Below are 18,543 nucleotides of genomic sequence, written 5' to 3'. Positions count from 1 at the left end.
TGTAGAATAATAGTGAAGACATCCAAAACTTTGAAATAACACATATGGAATCATGTAGTAACCAAAAAAGTGTTAAACAAATAACAATATATTTTATATTTGAGATTCTTCAAAGTAGCCACCCTTTGCATTGATGACAGCTTTGCACACTCGTGGCATTCTCTCAACCAGCTTCATGAGGGAGTCACCTGGAATGCATTTCAATTAACAGGTGTACCTTCTTAAAAGTTAATTTGTGGAATTTATTTCCTTCTTAATGCGTTTGAGCCAATCAGCTGTGTTGTGACAAGGTAGGGGGGTATACAGAAGATAGCCTTATTTGGTAAAAGACCAAGTCCATATTTTGGCAAGAACAGCTCAAATAAGCAAAGAGAACCCTTGAATGTGTAGGTGTGTCCAAACCTTTGACTGGTACTTGATATATATAATTTATTTTTGGGACCTGTGGTCTGTATTGACCCCGTTCTGGGTCCGGATCCGGTCCGCGGTCCACCAGTTGAATATATAGGGCCTAGTCGATATCCCCCCAAAAATAACAATACACTGAATTCATAAATTTTCAGTAATTGAAATTGTAAACACAATACAACAACACGTTTCCAATTTGAGAGGTAAACTCAAGAAAGTATTCAATAATTTTGATGTATTTTGGATGGAATCAAGGCATTAGAATGTACTAAAGGCCACCAAAATAGAGCTTTGTTCCCGGGGGATCCTGGCTGGCTACCTCTTCTATTTGGCTGACTACTCCACGTGCTTGTGGAAAACACTGTATTTTCATAAAATAAAGTTCTGTGTTCCTGAGAAGCTTCTCTATAATAATATGCCATTTAGCAGACGCTTTTATCCGAAGCGACTTACAGTCATGCGTGCATACATTTTTACGTATGGGTGGTCCCCGGGGATCGAACCCACTACCCTGGGGTTACAAGCGCCGATGCTCTACCAATTGAGCTACAGAGGACCACATACAACAAAGTATAACACCAGAATCAACAGACTTAACTTGCCCGACTGCTCTGTTGACAATTGCCCCGGACAATAGTGCAACCTTTAGTGTCAAGTCTCTGTGGTATCAAATGGAATACTGCACACAGACAGACAGACAGACAGACAGACAGACAGACAGACAGACAGACAGACAATCCAGGGGAATTCAGTTTCTCTTTATTATAAAGGGGTGGAGCTTCTGCCATCAACATTCTGTGGAGGTATCTTCCTTTTTTTTAACAATACATTTAGTGACATTTTCGAATTTCAACCAAACATCAGCAAACATGGAAGGTGTGACATATGAATAGTACGCTTAAAATTGTATCAGATGATTGGTCTGGAACAGAGTAAATAGACACAGGATACCAAAAATAAAAGCACATTCAAGGATGATCCTAGGAACCCAAGCTACAAGAAAATACATGTGAATTTGTATAAATCATGAAGCAGTTACGTCTGAAAAAGTATGAAATTTATCAACTACATGAGTAGCTATTTTATCACCAATCTGCCTTTGACCAAGGCATGTTTTTATAAAGACCGAATCAACTACCATACTCTGTTGATGGACAGTTCAATTGGACACAGGCAATGGGCTGCTTTTGCATCGGTGTTTTGAACAGACCTGGGTTCAAATACTATTCGAACTCATTTCAAATACTTGATTGCACTTGCCTGTTGCAATGGAAGCAATAGAAAAGTCCCAAATGTAAAAACAGTTGTTGTTTTTTAAACAGCCCACCCACTCTTAAGCAGGCTTAAGCGAATGCTGAAAGTATCTGAAGGATTTCAAATATTATTTGAACCCAGGTCTGGTTTTTGATTCCATGTTGTATGGTGGCGTCAGGAGTCAGGACCTTAGACCTCTTTCCCCTCCAGTTTTTTAACAACTCCTCTCCCTCCCAGTTTATCAATGAAGGCAGAGCTGTCTTTGGCGTCTGACATGTCGTTCACCTGCCACTCAAACTTCAGACCTGTGAAACACACGAGAACACAGCCAGTCAGTCATTTCTCCTTTTTTTTTAAAGGAGTCCCACTCCTCACATATTTTAGTTTGGTTTTTTATTGGGGATGGAAAATAGAGGAGAGTAATATCACTGGGCCGGTTTCGAACCGCAGCAGTGTCTGGAGGACCTGGCTTAGACTGCTAGAAACCACCTCAGGCCACTAGTCTGTCATTACTGTGTCATTCACCAGGCTACTGTCCGCTAGAATCCGCACTTGTAGCAATAACAAAGTGGGCACCCAGTCTCCGTTTTGGTAAAAAGCTGATGGATGGGCCTGGGGAAGTGTAACCACTCAAATTCTGACCATCCCATGATATCAAAATGATAGTTTTATTCATGTTTTGAGGCTATACAGTGTTTGTTTACATTTCTTGTTGACGAAACATTGGAGTAAAAAAAATATATTATATTTTGGGTTCTGATGGGGTACGGCCAATGGCGTGTCCAGGGGGTGGCCGCTCCAGATCTGATAGGTTGTCTCTAAATATATTGATCATTTTGACCAAGACGCGTACCGAAGGAAAGACTTATCAATCTCACTGGAGAAAGCACCTGAGCGAGCGAAAGAGCGCCCCTCTGTCTTGGTATGCGTAGCCCATGTATCTGATGCTGTCTGGCCAAAAAGAGTATTACATGTCATTATTCTTTTTGGCCAGACATCATCAGAAACATGGACTACATATATTAAGACAGAGGGGCACTGTTTGCCTCGGATGCTTTCTTTGGTGAAATAGATTGTGAATTGAAGGAAAATTATGAAACACGGATAGACACGAATTAGATATTTTTTTTTTTTTTTTTTTTTGGGGGGGGGAGCCTGGCTTCCCTTGGCATCCATGAATACATGCCACTTTGTAGGATGAATGCAATTACACGTATGGTGTTTGTAATAAATATCCCTTTCCATTCAAATGGGGGGTGCACAGTGCACTGTTCGGATGCTGGACTTATTTTGGAGTAGACGAACGTGTGCTTTTAACCTACTTAACCGACTTTCTGAAGTGATTTGTTTGACAATCAGATGAAAACATCACGACTGGTTGTGTTCATGACACATTAAAAAAGGTCACACGTTTACATGTCTTTACTATAATGCATTTTCACATAAGAGGTCCCCTTAAAAACATAGACAACCACGAATGTCACAGAATAATTCAACTCTGGATGGCACTTTCAAGTGAATTTACTGAATGCAAACACTGCAACAAGACTTTTGGAATTGATTTATGATTTATTTGAACAGGGATATACAGTACCAGTCAAATGTTTGGATACACCTACTCATTCAAGGGTTTTTCTTTATTTTTTACTATTTTCTACATTGTAGAATAATAGTGAAGACATCAAAACTATGAAATAACACATATGGAATCATGTAGTAACCAAAAAAGTGTTAAACAAATCTAAATATATTTTATATTTGCGATTCTTCAAAGTAGCCACCCTTTGCCTTGATGACAGCTTTGCACACTCTTGGCATTCTCTCAACCCGCTTCAAGAGGTAGTCACCTGGAATGCATTTCAATGAACAGGTGTGCCTTGTTAAAAGTTAATTTGTGGAATTTCTTTCCTTCTTATTTTATTTGAGCCAATCAGTTGTGTTGTGACAAGGTAGGAGGGTATACAGAAGATATCCCTATTTGGTAAAAGACCAAGTCCATATTATGGCAAGAACAGCTCAAATAAGCCGAGAAAAGACAGTCCATCATTACCTTAAGACATGAAGGTCAGTCAATCCGGAACATTTCAATAACATTTTAAGTTTCTTCAAGTGCAGTCGCAAAAACCATCAAGCGCACTGATGAAACTGGCTTTCATGAGGACCGCCACAGGAAAGGAAGACCCAGAGTTACCTCTGCTGCAGAGGATACGTTCATTAGAGTTACCAGCCTCAGAAATTGCAGCCCAAATAAATGCTTCACAGAGTTCAAGTCACAGACACATTTTAACATCAACTGTATAGAGGGGACTGTGTGAATCAGGCCTTCATGGTCGAATTGCTGCAAATAAACCACTACTAAAGGACACCAATAAGAAGAAGAGACTTGCTTGGGCCAAGAAACACGAGCAATGGACATTAGATCGGTGGAAATCTGTCCTTTGGTCTGATGAGTCAAAATTTGAGATTTTTGGTTCCAACCGCAGTGTCTTTGTGAGACGCAGAGTAGGTGAATGGATGATCTCCGCATGTGTAGTTCCCACCGTAAAGCATGGAGGAGGAGGTGTTATGGTGCTTTGCTGGTGACCTTGTCAGTGATTTATTTAAAATTCAAGGCACACTTAACCAGCATGGCTACCACAGCATTCTGCAGCGATACGCCATCCCATCTGGTTTGCGCTTAGTGGGACTATCATTTGTTTTTCAACAGGACAATGACCCAAAACACACCTCCAAGCTGTGAAAGGGCTATTTGACCAAGGAGAGTGATGGAGTGCTGCATCAGATGACCTGGCCTCCACTATCCCCCGACCTCAACCCAATTGAGATGGTTTGGGATGAGTTGGACCGCAGTGAAGAAAAAGTAGCCAACAAGTGCTCAGCATATGTGGGAACTCCTTCAAGACTGTTGGAAAAGCATTCCTCATGAAGCTGTTTGAGAGAATGCCAAGAGTGTGTAAAGCTGTCATCAAGGCAAAGGTTGGCTACTTTGAAGAATCTCAAATATAAAATAATTTGAGATTCTACATGATTCCATATTTGTTATTTCATAGTTTTGATGTCTTCACTATTATTCTACAATGTAGAATATAGTAAAAATAAAGAAAAACCCTGGAATGAGTAGATGTGTCCAAACTTTTGACTGGTACTGTATACCAAACCTAAGCTGAAGTATTTCATGCGTTGAACCATCATAATAATATAGAAAAAACTCAGTTAAGGTTAATAATGTTATGGCCCCCCTAAACTGGGTCTGTGCCCCACCTTGGCCATCCCATTCAAAATGTTCTGGACACGCCACTGGGAACAACAGTTGAACTGAGCTCATGAGGCATTTATAAGTTATATTTTTCAAGAATCAATGGGTATAATGATTCATCAATAAATCCAAAAATGGATGTAGCAACTGCGGATTCTAGCATGCAATATGCAGCGATCTTATTGGACAAGTCCAGGCAGTCTCTCCCTGTTTCAGTCCATTTTATTCCGTTTGGTACCTAATGGACATATCCCCCCCTGATGCTGGGAAGGTGATTGGATGAAAGTCTTGAAGCAGAACTGAGAATACCAAACTCTTACCTTGGAACTTTGCTTTAATGTATTGTTTTGAGCTGGCGTATTTCATTTTCTTTTTGATAGTTGAGTGTTCCGGAGCCCTGCAATTCAAACAGAAAAAAATACAACGTTTAGAAAGCGCTCCAAACATTCTGCCTTGAGTCAATGTCCAAATCCTCTCTCTCTCACTCCCTCCACTCAATACGGCTGACATGGTAGTGTTATTCATGGTGGTACAGTACATGTCATTCTAATTCTACGGTTCAACCTACCACATGATCTACTGTCCACCTATCGCCTTCCTTCATCTCCCAGGGGCAGTCGTACAGCGGTAGTTATTCTAATGTAGTTATTCTAACTATATGGTCCAACCTACCACATGATGAAGACCAGGTCCTCCTTGGGGCTGTCCTTGCTCTCCCAGGAACAGTCGTACAGGGCATAGCGGCAGTCATCCGTGGGCATCATGTTGACGATCTTCCTGAATACGTCCTCCTCCCCGTTCAGGTCCTTGACCTTAATTTATTGGCAATTGATTAATTGATTGCATTTATATAGCATTTTTTCTAGATGCTCACGTTACTAACCATAACCCTAATTATAATAGTAGGAAAGTTTGGACATTGCGGTTTCTGCATTTTAAAGCATTAACATGACACTACGTAATTCTATGACAGCCACGTTAGCTCCCAATTACATTATATTATAGAATTTTCCGAATTTTAAACAATGCTACAGTGGCTTGCAAAAGTATTCACCCCCCTTGGCATTTTTCCTATTTTGTTGCCTTACAACCTGGAATTAAAAATGGATTTTGGGGGGGGTTGTATCATTTGATTTACTCAACATGCCTACCATTTTGAAGATGCAAAATATTTTTTATTGTGAAACAAACAAGAAATAAGACTGAAAACTGAAAACTTGAGCGTGCATAACTATTCACCCCCCCAAAGTCAATACTTTGTAGAGCCACCTTTTGCAGCAATTACAGCTGCAAGTCTCTTGGGGTATGTCTCTATAAGCTTGGCACATCTATCCTTCAAGTTGGATGGGTTCCGCTGGTGTACAGCAATCTTTAAGTCATACCACAGATTCTCAATTGGATTGAGGTCTGGGCTTTGACTAGGCCATTCCAAGACATTTAAATGTTTCCCCTTAAACCACTCGAGTGTTGCTTTAGCAGTATGCTTAGGGTCATTGTCCTGCTGGAAGGTGAACCTCCGTCCCAGTCTCAAATCTCTGGAAGACTGAAACAGGTTTCCCTCAAGAATTTCCCTGTATTTAGCGCAATCCATCATTCCTTCAATTCTGACCAGTTTCCCAGTCCCTGCCGATGAAAAACATCACCACAGCATGATGCTGCCACCACCATGCTTCACTGTGGGGATGGTGTTCTCGGGGTGATGAGAGGTGTTGGGTTTGTGCCAGACATTGCGTTTTCCTTGATGGCCAAAAAGCTCAATTTTAGTCTCATCTGACCAGAGTACCTTCTTCCATATGTTTGGGGAGTCTCCCACATGCCTTTTGGCAAACACCAAACATGTTTGCTAATTTTTTTCTTTAAGCAATGGCTGTTTTCTGGCCACTCTTCCGTAAAGCCCAGCTCTGTGGAGTGTACGGCTTAAAGTGGTCCTATGGACAGATACTGCAATCTTCTGAAGGTAATTGGTTGCACCAGATCTTATTTAGGGGCTTCATATCAAAAGGGGGTGAATACACATGCACGCACCACTTTTCTGTTATTTATTTTTTTAGAATGTTTTGAAACAAGTTATTTTTTTCATTCCACTTCACCAATTTGGACTATTTTGTGTATGTCCATTACATGAAATCCAAATAAAAATCCATTTAAATTACAGGTTGTAATGCAACAAAATAGGAAAAACGCCAAGGGGGATGAATACTTTAGCAAGGCACTGTACCTGAATGTCTAGAATTAGAACAAGGTAGCCCATCATGAATGGATGAAAGGAATGCTTAAAGTCTCTAACATTCTAGTCGCCTGAGCTCTTCAATTGAGTACAAAACACCCTATTCCCTATATAGTGCCCTACTTTTGACCAGAGCCCTGTGAGATTTAGGACACAGCCCCTAAATTCTTCCTGTGATTCCTCGCATCCTATATCCTTGACTCCATCTCAGTAGTAAAATGAGGAGAAGGTCCCTCCCCTTGGACCTTCTCCTCCAATGCATTTTGGGAAATAAGCGAGGAGAGAGGATGCAAGGAATCGAGGAACGATTAATTGAGAAAAGCTTAAAATGCCAAAATATATGGTCCTTTGGATCTCAGTTGGCAGAGCATGGTGCTTGCAACGCCTGGATAGTGGGTTCGATTCCCGGGACCACCCATACATAAAAAAAAAAAAAAAAGTTATGCTTTGGATAAAAGTGAACGCTAAATGTCAAATGTCACAAAAATGTATGCACGCATGACTGTAAGTCGCTTTGGATAAAAGCTAAAAGCTAAATGGCTTATTATTATAATTATTATTATATATAATTGTTATGACCTTCAGGCATTTCTCCTCGTCCACGACGATACATTTCCCGTCGTCGCTGATCTTGAAGAGCACCAGCTTCAGCTGCTCCTGCTTGTCGGCCCCTTGGAGGCGAACTCTGATCTTGTCAAACGTGAGCACGACGTCGTCATGGACTGCTATTCCAGAGGCCTGGTCACAAAACAGGAAGAAGAATACAGCCTGAGACAGTTGCCTGGTCCCAAACAGGACAAACAGGACGGTGTGTGCGTGCGTGTGCGTGCGTGCGTGTGCGTGTGTGTGTGCGTGTGTGTGTGCGTGTGCGTGTGTGTGCGTGCGTGTGTGTGTGCGTGCGTGTGTGCGCGTGTGTGCGTGTGTGTGTGTGTGCGTGTGTGTGTGTGTGTGTGTGTGTGTGTGTGTGTGTGTGTGTGAGAGACCAGTTAGAGCTTCAAAGCCTCAGAAGCAATGTTTGGTTCAAGATGAGAGACGGCTAGCTGTGGTTAAGAGTCAAGGTTCAGGTTATCTCACAGGACTAGAACGAGGAAAACCGGCTTCCCTATAGATGGGTTACAGTTGCGTCACAAATCACCTAGCAACCACACGGGGCGCCATGTTGGAAGACCAGAGTCAGCCGGGTGGAAGTCCTCTAATCGTCCACAATGCTGGCTGCATTTTGCAACCACCGTAAACATCAGGAAGATTACCCATTATTTCATTTTTCTGAGGACCCAGAAAACAGAGGCAGTGGGAGAACCTATTCAAGTAAGTAAATATATTTAGATAATTATAAACAATGTATTATTAGCTAGCTAGCTTGCTACAGGAACTTAGTGGGCATGCTAACTTAAATTAGCTGCTAATGTAATGTTAGCTAGCTAGCTAGCTTAGTGAACTAAATATCACCAGCTAGCTAACTTCATATTAACTAGTTAACTATCTTCATGTATTTGTCATTTTAAATTTAAGACACAAACTTGCATTTGTAGCTAGGTAGCTATCTCCTTGGTGTTTTATGATTGCGCATAATCTGTAAAAAAAAATCCCTGTTGTCTTTCCTGCCTTGTTAGAGCAGCCAAATATTGCACACTAGTTTTAGGCACTGTTATCATGCAGCTTAGGGTAGCCACTCAGCTGTTGTTGTCGGAAGAATTGATGCGATGGTCTTCCAACATGGCCGCCAGGAGGCGTTGTATGTCACCTGGCAACCCTGTATTCAAGTCGATGACGTGGGTGGACTGGCAGCCATTTTGAGTGTACCAAAGCAAAGCAGGAAGTAAAAGCAGTTCTAAGGATTCTATTTCGGTTCTCTGGGAAAAGGCCTCAGCAGCAGTTTCAAATATTCTCTCAGTGTTTGATTATCTCATCATTTATTTGATAGTTCATTCCTTGCCAGGTGATTGATTAAATTCAAATTATTAAATTCCAATTACATTTTTGTTGGCTCTAATATCCATATCGAGGCTTACTTATAAGATGAAACACAAAGAAAAAACGGTTTCAACTCAAAAGGTTAAGTCATTGAAATGCCTAAATCCACATGTGGGTTTTGTCTGATGTATTTACGACCCTGTGAAGGCGGAGCGTATATAATTTTCAAGTACCTGGAATGTAGTGACACTGTTACACATAGTTCTGACTTAATGCACTCAAACAAGTCCAGCATACCTAACCTACTCTTAGACACAATAACCTACATACCATTAATCTACACTGAACAAAAATATAAACGCAAAATGTAAAGTGTTGGTCCCATGATTCATGAGCTGAAATAAAAGATTCCAGAAATGTTCCATATGCATAAAAAGCTTATTTCTCTCAAAATGTTGTGCACAAATTTGTTTACATCCCTGTTAGTGAGCATTTCTCCTTTGCCAAGATAATCCATCCACCTGACTGGTGTGGCATATCAAGAATCTGATTAAACAGCATGATCATTACACAGGTGCACCTTGTGTTGGGGACAATAAAAGGCCACTCTAAAATGTGCAGTTTTGTCACACAACACAATGGCAGAAATGTCTCAAGTTTTGAGCATGCTGACTGCGGGAATGTCCACCAGAGATGTTGCCAGGAAATGTAATGTTCATTTCTCTACCATAAGCCGCCTCCAATGTTGTTTTAGAGAATTTGGCAGTACGTCCAACCGGCCTCACAACCGCAGACCATGTTTATGGCGTCGTGTGGGAGAGCGGTTTGCTGATGTCAACATTGTGAACAGAGTGCCCCATGGTGGCGATGGAGTTATGGTACAGGCAGGCATAAGCTACGGACAACGAACACAATTGCATTTTATTGATGGCAATTTGAATGCACAGAGATACCGTGACGAGATCCTGAGGCCCCATTGTCGTTCCATTCATCCTCCGCCATCACCTCATGTTTCAGCATGATAATGTACGGTCCCATTTCACAAAGGATCTGTACACAATTTCTGGAAGCTGAAAATGTCCCAGTTCTTCCATGGTCTACATACTCAACAGACATGTCACCAATTGAGCATGTTTGGGATGCTCTGGATTGACGTGTACGACAGCGTGTTCCAGTTCCCGCTAGTATCCAGCAACTTCGCACAGCCATTGATGAGGAATGGGACAACATTCCACAGGCCATAATAAACTGTTTTCTGATCCATGCCCCTACTTAGAAAAAAAGAAGGTATCTGTGACCAACAGATGCATATCTGTATTCCCAGTCATGTGAAATCCATAGATTAGGGCCTAATGAATTTTTTTCAATTGACTGATTTCCTTATAAAATATTTGAAATTGTTGCATGTTGCGTTTATATTTTTTTGCAGTATATTAAAAACCAAGTGGACCTGACATATGACAGCAACTCTCCTCTACTCTAACACATTCAACACCATTAATACTATCGATACATTGATACTGGCTACTGGTTATCTGTGAAGCAAGACAATGACTAAAATGTAGCAAATGCCTCCACTAATGCTATCACCCTGAGCAACAGCACTAACCTAAAACCATTATTTGATCATACTGATTGAAGAGGGCCATGTTTTGACAATAACCATAGGAGTTGGCAAGACAGCACAGACAGATCTGGGACCAGGCAAGGTCCCAGATCAGTTCATAAAGAAACTTTCCTTCTTGCTTCCACGGAGGAGTAGAGGAAGACTCACCTAAACAAGACTGACCTGAATGTATATGAAAACAGAGGAAGACTCTTAACTAAACAGAACTGACGTGAAAACTGAGGAAGACTCTCACCTAAAACAAGACTGACCTGAATGTATCTAGCTGAAAACAGAGGCAGACTCTCAGCCTCAGTGGCAGCCATAACCCTAGGGGGGGGGGGGGGCAAAGACACCCTTGTATGGAGAATGTTCTAAAAAAGATTGGTAAAAGCTCTAAAAAGGTATAATGTTGTAATGTTATAGATCTAAGTAAAGGCCTCTGTCCTGCTGAAATGTTGCTGTTTTATGATACACCTATTACACAGGCCCCAGAGTAACCTATGCAGCTAACGCAGCTAACCAAATGCAGTTGTGTGTGTTCCTTACTCTAGTATGAAATATGAAACCAACTGTAAACTGCAGCTAGATCAGAAGCACAAATTGGTAGCAGCAAGTACCTTTAACTACACTCTTAGATAAGGGTTTGGTTTGAGATTTAAAAACAAGCACCCACAAAAGCAGGACATTTTCCTGACAGATCTGTTTATCTCGTAATGGTGCCAAAGGAGTAGCAGATATAGGGCAGAGAGAGAAAACTGATCCTTTATCGGCACAAAGCGTCTCGGAGTAGATAATTGTGCTGAGAATAGAGTAATTTTACTCCTAGGCTTATGGGTCAAAATAAAAGCTATGCATGAAACCTCTTTAGTCAGAAGAGTCACACTTAGTGGAAAGATATTGAGGACACCTCAGGAGTAGTCCTCACCAGTTATGAGTTACCAGGACACCTCAGGAGTAGTCCTCACCAGTTATGAGTCACCAGGACACCTCAGGAGTAGTCCTCACCAGTTATGAGTTACCAGGACACCTCAGGAGTAGTCCTCACCAGTTATGAGTTACCAGGACACCTCAGGAGTAGTCCTCACCAGTTATGAGTTACCAGGACACCTCAGGAGTAGTCCTCACCAGTTATGAGTCACCAGGACACCTCAGGAGTAGTCCTCACCAGTTATGAGTTACCAGGACACCTCAGGAGTAGTCCTCACCAGTTATGAGTTACCAGGACACCTCAGGAGTAGTCCTCACCAGTTATGAGTTACCAGGACACCTCAGGAGTAGTCCTCACCAGTTATGAGTCACCAGGACACCTCAGGAGTAGTCCTCACCAGTTATGAGTCACCAGGACACCTCAGGAGTAGTCCTCACCAGTTATGTGTCACCAGGACACCTCAGGAGTAGTCCTCACCAGTTATGAGTTACCAGGACACCTCAGGAGTAGTCCTCACCAGTTATGAGTCACCAGGACACCTCAGGAGTAGTCCTCACCAGTTATGAGTTACCAGGACACCTCAGGAGTAGTCCTCACCAGTTATGAGTTACCAGCAGGTGTGTTGATTATAGAAACATGCAAAGAGTCAGTTGTTCCTGTACCACATGCAATTGCTTTGGAGTTGTTAAAAAGATTTGAATGATATTTCAATATTTCTGTTTTGATATTATCAATCTAGAAATCATCTAGATCTACGTGCAACAGTAGGCCTTATTTTATGAGTCACATGACATGACCAAATACTTATAACCACTAGGCTAATAAACCTGTTTCTCTTTCGATTATTCAGTTACCTACATCATGCTATTTGAATGTATCCTTTTGGAGCGCAACATCACGTTGGTAAAAAAACCAATATGCCTAAATTGGGCATACCCATGAATTGGGCAATTGAAGGCATCTAGGGCTAACGTTGTACGTAATGTTGAATGCAACATTATCGGCAAGTGACTTAATTGATCCCTACTGTGGCGAAGCGATTTAGACGGGGGAGTGACAAGTGTGTTGTTATAATGGCAATATTGTCAAAATGTCACTTTTGGTTGTTTTGTTCCCCGTCATTTGTAACAACGTCAATGAGCATCATCACTACTAGTTTTTCTTGTCTTAAAACAGTTTTTCAAATCAAATCAAATCACATTGTATTTGTCACATACACGTGTTTAGCAGATGTTATAGCGGGTGTGGCGAAATGCTTGTGCTTCTAGCTCCGACAGTGCAGTATATCTAACAAGTAGTATCTAACAATTTCACAACATATACCCAATACACACAAATCTAGTAAGGAATGGAATTTAAGAGTATATACATATATGGACAAGCAATGAAAGAGCGGCATGGACTAAGATACAGTAGAATATTATAGAATAGAATGCAGTATATACATATGATGAGTAATGCAAGATATGTAAACATTATTAAAGTGACTAGTGTTCCGTTTCTTAAAGTGGCCAGTGATTTCAAATAGGCAGCAGCAGCCTCTAATGTGCTAGTGATGGCTATTTAACAGTCTGATGGCCTTGAGATAGAAGCTGTTTTTCAGTCTCTCGGTCCCAGCTTTGATGCACCTGTACTGACCTCACCTTCTGGATGATAGCAGGGTGAACAGGCAGTGGCTCGGGTGGTTGATGTCCTTGATGATATTTTTGGCCTTCCTATGACATTGGGTGCTGTAGGTGTCTTGGAGGGCAGGTAGTTTGCCCCCGGTAATGCGTTCGACAGACCGCACCACCCTCTGGAGAGCCCTGCAGTTGTGGGCGGTGCAGTTGCCGTACCAGGCGGTGTTACAGCCCGACAGGATGCTCTCAATTGTGCATCTGTAAAAGTTTGTGAGGGTTTTAGGTGCCAAGCCAAATTTCTTCAGCCTTCTGAGGTTGAAGAGGCTCTGTTGCGCATTCTTCACCACACTGTGGGTGGACCATTTCAGTTTGTCAGTGATGTTTACGCCAAGGAACTTGAAGCTTTCCACCTTCTCCACTGCGGTCCCGTCGATGTGAATAGGGGGGTGCACCCTCTTGCTGTTTCAGGAAGTCCACGATCATCTCCTTTGTTTTGTTGACGTTAAGTGAGAGGTTATTTTCCTGGCACCACACTCCCAGTGCCCTCACCTCCTCCCTGTAGGCGGTCTCGTCATTGTTGGTAATCAAGCCTACTACTGTTGTGTCGTCTGCAAACTTTAACAGGATTCTGAGGACCTTTTCTGAGATGTATTGTGGATATGGGCGCTGATCTTTTAAAGTGATCTTTACCTCAGAAACCTGCACTAATTTTTCACAGTTACAGTGAGGGAAAAAAGTATTTGATCCCCTGCTGATTTTGTACGTTTGCCCACTGACAAAGAAATGATCAGTCTATAATTTTAATGGTAGGTTTATTTGAACAGTGAGAGACAGAATAACAACAAAAAAAATCAGAAAAACGCATGTCAAAAATGTAATAAATAGATTAGCATTTTAATGAGGGAAATAAGTATTTGACCCCTCTGCAAAACATGACTTAGTACTTGGTGGCAAAAACCATTGTTGGCAATCACAGCGGTCAGACGTTTCTTGTAGTTGGCCACCAGGTTTGCACACATCTCAGGAGGGATTTTGTCCCACTCCTCTTTGCAGATCTTCTCCAAGTCATTAAGGTTTCGAGGCTGATGTTTGGCAACTCGAACCTTTAGCTCCCTCCACAGATTTTCTATGGGATTAAGGTCTGGAGACTGGCTAGGCCACTCCAGGACCTTAATGTGCTTCTTCTTGAGCCACTCCTTTGTTGCCTTGGCCATGTGTTTTGGGTCATTGTCATGCTGGAATACCCATCCACGACCCATTTTCAATGCCCTGGCTGAGGGAAGGAGGTTCTCACCCAAGATTTGACGGTACATGGCCCCGTCCATCAACCCTTTGATGCGGTGAAGTTGTCCTGTCCCCTTAGCAGAAAAACACCCCCAAAGCATAATGTTTCCACCTCTATGTTTGACGGTGGGGATGGTGTTCTTGGGGTCATAGGCAGCATTCCTCCTCCTCCAAACAAGTTGAGTTGATGCCAAAGAGCTCGATTTTGGTCTCATCTGACCGTAACACTTTCACCCAGTTCTCCACTGAATCATTCAGATGTTCATTGGCAAACTTCAGACGGGCATGTATATGTACTTTCTTGAGCAGGGGGACCTTGCGGGCTCTGCAGGATTTCAGTCCTTCATGGTATAGTGTGTTACCAATTGTTTTCTTGGTGACTATGGTCCCAGCTGCCTTGAGATCTTTGACAAGATCCTCCCGTGTAGTTCTGGGCTGATTCCTCACCGTTCTCATGATCATTGCAACTCCACGAGGTGAGATCTTGCATGGAGCCCCAGGCCGAGGGAGATTGACAGTTATTTTGTGTTTCTTCCATTTGCTAATAATCGCACCAATTGTTGTCACCTTCTCACCAAGCTGCTTGGCGATGGTCTTGTAGCCCATTCCAGCCTTGTGTAGGTCTACAATCTTGTCCCTGACATCCTTGGATAGCTCTTTGGTCTTGGCCATGGTGGAGAGTTTGGAATCTGATTGATTGATTGCTTCTGTGGACAGGTGTCTTTTATACAGGTAACAAACTGAGATTAGGAGCACTCACTTTAAGAGTGTGCTCCTATTCTCAGCTCGTTACCTGTTTAAAAGACACCTGGGAGCCAGAAATCTTTCTGATTAAGAGGGGGTCAAATACTTATTTCCCTCATTAAAATGCAAATCAATTTATAAAATTTTTGACATGCATTTTTCTGGATTTTTGTTGTTGTTATTCTGTCTCTCACTGTTCAAATACACCTACCATTACAATTATAGACTGATCATTTCTTTGTCAGTGGGCAAACGTACAAAATCAGCAGGGGATCAAATACTTTTTTCCCTCACTGTAGATTATCTTTACCAGAGAAAACCCAAATCTTTCTCAGTAATCTTTGCCAGAGAAACCTATCCTGATCCAAGACGGCACCCTATTCCCTATATAGTACACTATTTTTGACCAGTGCCCTGGGCCTTTGCTAAAAGTTAGTTCACTAACGGGTCGCACCAAACGTGGACCTCCCGTTCGTCTAAATCGCTCAGCGCTGCTGCTGATGTCTGGCTGCTGACCATTTTTGCAGTCGATTCTACGTGGAAAATCGGCTTGCACTGGTTCGCAGGTACTCTCAGCAGGCTAACGCTGTCGGTGTGTTGGAGCCTTAGGAAAATGGTTCCAGTTTAGGGGAAGCCTGGCCGTGACTCTGTGTAGTTTCTCTCTGAGTGGTGGAGGCCTCAGTCTGTCACATTCCAGACAGACTGGAACAAGTCAGCACAAGATTATAAATCTGAACGTTGTCCTAAAGTAGGATTTTGACAATTAGGATCTTTCTGTAATACCCTTCCATGAATATAGAGAGAAATACATGGGGTAGATTTGACAATTATTATATTTATCTAATACATGGGGTATAGATTATTATATTTATCTAATACATGGGGTATAGATTATTATATTTATCTAATACATGGGGTATAGATTATTATATTTATCTAATACATGGGGTATAGATTATTATATTTATCTAATACATGGGGTATAGATTATTATATTTATCTAATACATGGGGTATAGATTATTATATTTATCTAATACATGGGGTATAGATTATTATATGTATCTAATACATGGGGTATAGAGAGAGGAACTAGGCCTAATACTAATCTTTCAGGGTTTCATATTGACTCTCTCTAGAGGCATCGTTTCCTTGTGAGTGTTCTAGGCCTCTGTCGGCCACATTCCTGGAGACCGTGAGGAACAAGTTCGCTCTAGTAGTAGAACCGCCCTGGTGACGCCACAACACTCAGGAGGGAGCTGGTACCCTAGTCCCTATATGTTGGACTATTTCTAACCAGGGCCCGTAGGACAAATGTCACACTATTCCCTATATAGTGCACAAATTTTGACAAGAGAATAGCACCCTATTCCCTATATAGTGCACTGCTTTTGACCAGGGCCCATGGGGCAATTGGAACGCAACCTAAACCTTTTCTATTCCTTTCTTGCAGAAGAATCCAAAGATAATGTAAGAATCCAAAGATAATGTAAGAATCCAAAGATAATGTAAGAATCCAAAGATAATGTAAGAATCCAAAGATAATGTAAGAGAAAATCCTACGGGTAAGCAAGCCTTGATGATACACAACACAAACCTTTTTTTCTTCATTGAAGACACTGAAAATCAGACCACTAACTTTGCGAACGCCAAAAGAGCGCAAAGATTCAGGATAGAATCCCACTGAGGTTTCAAGTTTTATGTTCTTACAATTATCAGCGTGGTATCTGTGAATACTCTACCGGAGAGAGAGAGGTACACTGTCCATTTGATAAGTTATTTTAAAACCTTTCTCTCAGTTTCATAGCGTAACACACGTCCTCACCTCTAACCCCCCACACACACAATATATTGCAATACTGAGAATTAGTTGGCTTAGAAAAAAGCCATCCATGCAAAAGTCTCCAGCACTCACCATTTTCACTGCTGTTTTTGTGAAGAAAGTAGACAGGAGAGGATAGGTGATGGGTGTGTGCAGCGCTGTCTGGTCCGGAAAGAAAAGCAGGTAGAAAAAGTGGGAGGTTGGGTTGTAGTCAGCTAACTAGGCCTACTGTTTTCCTCTGATGTCAGATGTAGCCCGAGGCTGCACCTGTGTCCAGGATTGTTAAAACAGGTTTATTAAATGTTAAGAAAACGTTGAAAAGCTCTTTGTTGTTGCTCATTTTAACTTGCCTACTATATTTATAAACGCTTACTAACTTATCACTGTAAGCGAATAAAGTCATTTAAATTACCTTAATAGGTAATAATTACACAGGTGAGTGGGAGCCAATGTTGGGTGGTGGGCGGAGTTGGGAACAACACACCTTATATGGAGAACGAATGAGGCGACATATTTAACACGGCTAAAGTTTTGAAAGACATTTCGACACCCTTATATGGCAGAGGGGCAGAGGAGTAGGGGGTTGAACCTTTAAGGGTTATCTCTCCCTCTCCACAGTGGGAATAGAAACTGTCTGATAACTCCCCCCCAAAAAACTCCATGATACTAATCAGGCATAAGAGGAGTCTATAGTGGTGATATCTTTATAAGGTACTTTCATCTTCTGTGTCTGAGTTACTGGGTTTGACTTGGCTTGTGTCCCAAATGGCACCCTATTCCCTACACCCTATTCCCTACACCCTACTCCCTACACCCTATTCCCTACACCCTATTCCCTACACCCTATTCCCTACACCCTATTCCCTACACCCTATTCCCTACACCCTATTCCCTACACCCTATTCCCTACACCCTACTCCCTACACCCTATTCCCTACACCCTATTCCCTACACCCTACTCCCTACACCCTATTCCCTACACCCTATTCCCTACACCCTACTCCCTACACCCTATTCCCTACACCCTATTCCCTACACCCTATTCCCTACACCCTATTCCCTATGGGTACTGGTCAAGAGTAGTACGAGATAGAGTGAATAGGGCTGCCATTGGGGACACACCTTGACGTAATGGTAAGGGTGTAGTTAGTTTGCTGAAGAAGACATGTTAGAACCTGTTCTGTTAGGAGGAGGAATGTGAGCCTGTACAGTCCTGGGAAGAGGTGTGGCCTGACAGCCTTAACCAGGTGAGAGCTGGGAAGAGGTGTGGTCTGACAGGAGGGGGGGAAAGAGAAGATGAGTCAGAGAGTGAGAGGTGTGGTCTGACAAGAGAGAGGGGGGGGGGAGAAAGAAGAGAGAAATAGAGAGGGGGAAGGATAGAGACAGAGGGCGGAGAAGAGAGAGAGAGAGAGAGAGAGAGAGAGAGAGAGAGAGAGAAAGAGACAGAGAGAGAGAGAGAGAGAGAGAGAGAGAGAGAGA

At 42.2% G+C, this 18,543-nt stretch overlaps 1 protein-coding gene across 1 annotated transcript; it reads right to left on the bottom strand.

Moving 5' to 3' along the window:
• Positions 1–1,150: 1,150 nt before the first annotated feature.
• LOC121580871 (cofilin-2) lies at positions 1,151–17,264 on the bottom strand. Its single transcript, XM_041896035.1, has 5 exons — positions 17,158–17,264; positions 7,725–7,883; positions 5,591–5,730; positions 5,239–5,315; positions 1,151–1,967 (listed from the first exon to the last, which is right to left on the bottom strand). The coding sequence occupies exons 1-5, from the start codon at positions 17,158–17,160 to the stop codon at positions 1,852–1,854; spliced, it is 495 nt and encodes a 164-aa protein (XP_041751969.1). The 5' UTR covers positions 17,161–17,264; the 3' UTR covers positions 1,151–1,851.
• Between the last annotated feature and the right edge of the window lie 1,279 nt (positions 17,265–18,543).

The sequence above is a fragment of the Coregonus clupeaformis genome, chromosome 1 (genome assembly GCF_020615455.1).
Source record: "Coregonus clupeaformis isolate EN_2021a chromosome 1, ASM2061545v1, whole genome shotgun sequence".
Lineage (NCBI taxonomy): Eukaryota > Metazoa > Chordata > Actinopteri > Salmoniformes > Salmonidae > Coregonus > Coregonus clupeaformis.
Note: the sequence above shows the minus strand (reverse complement) of the source record. Positions and strands in the feature narration are given on the sequence as shown.

Coding starts and splice junctions, on each gene's coding strand:
- LOC121580871 (XM_041896035.1), bottom strand. Junction 5,731..7,724: donor ACGAGGAGAAATGCCTGAAG/GTCATAACAATT, acceptor CAATAAATTAAG/GTCAAGGACCTGAACGGGGA. Junction 5,316..5,590: donor GACCTGGTCTTCATCATGTG/GTAGGTTGGACC, acceptor TTTGAATTGCAG/GGCTCCGGAACACTCAACTA.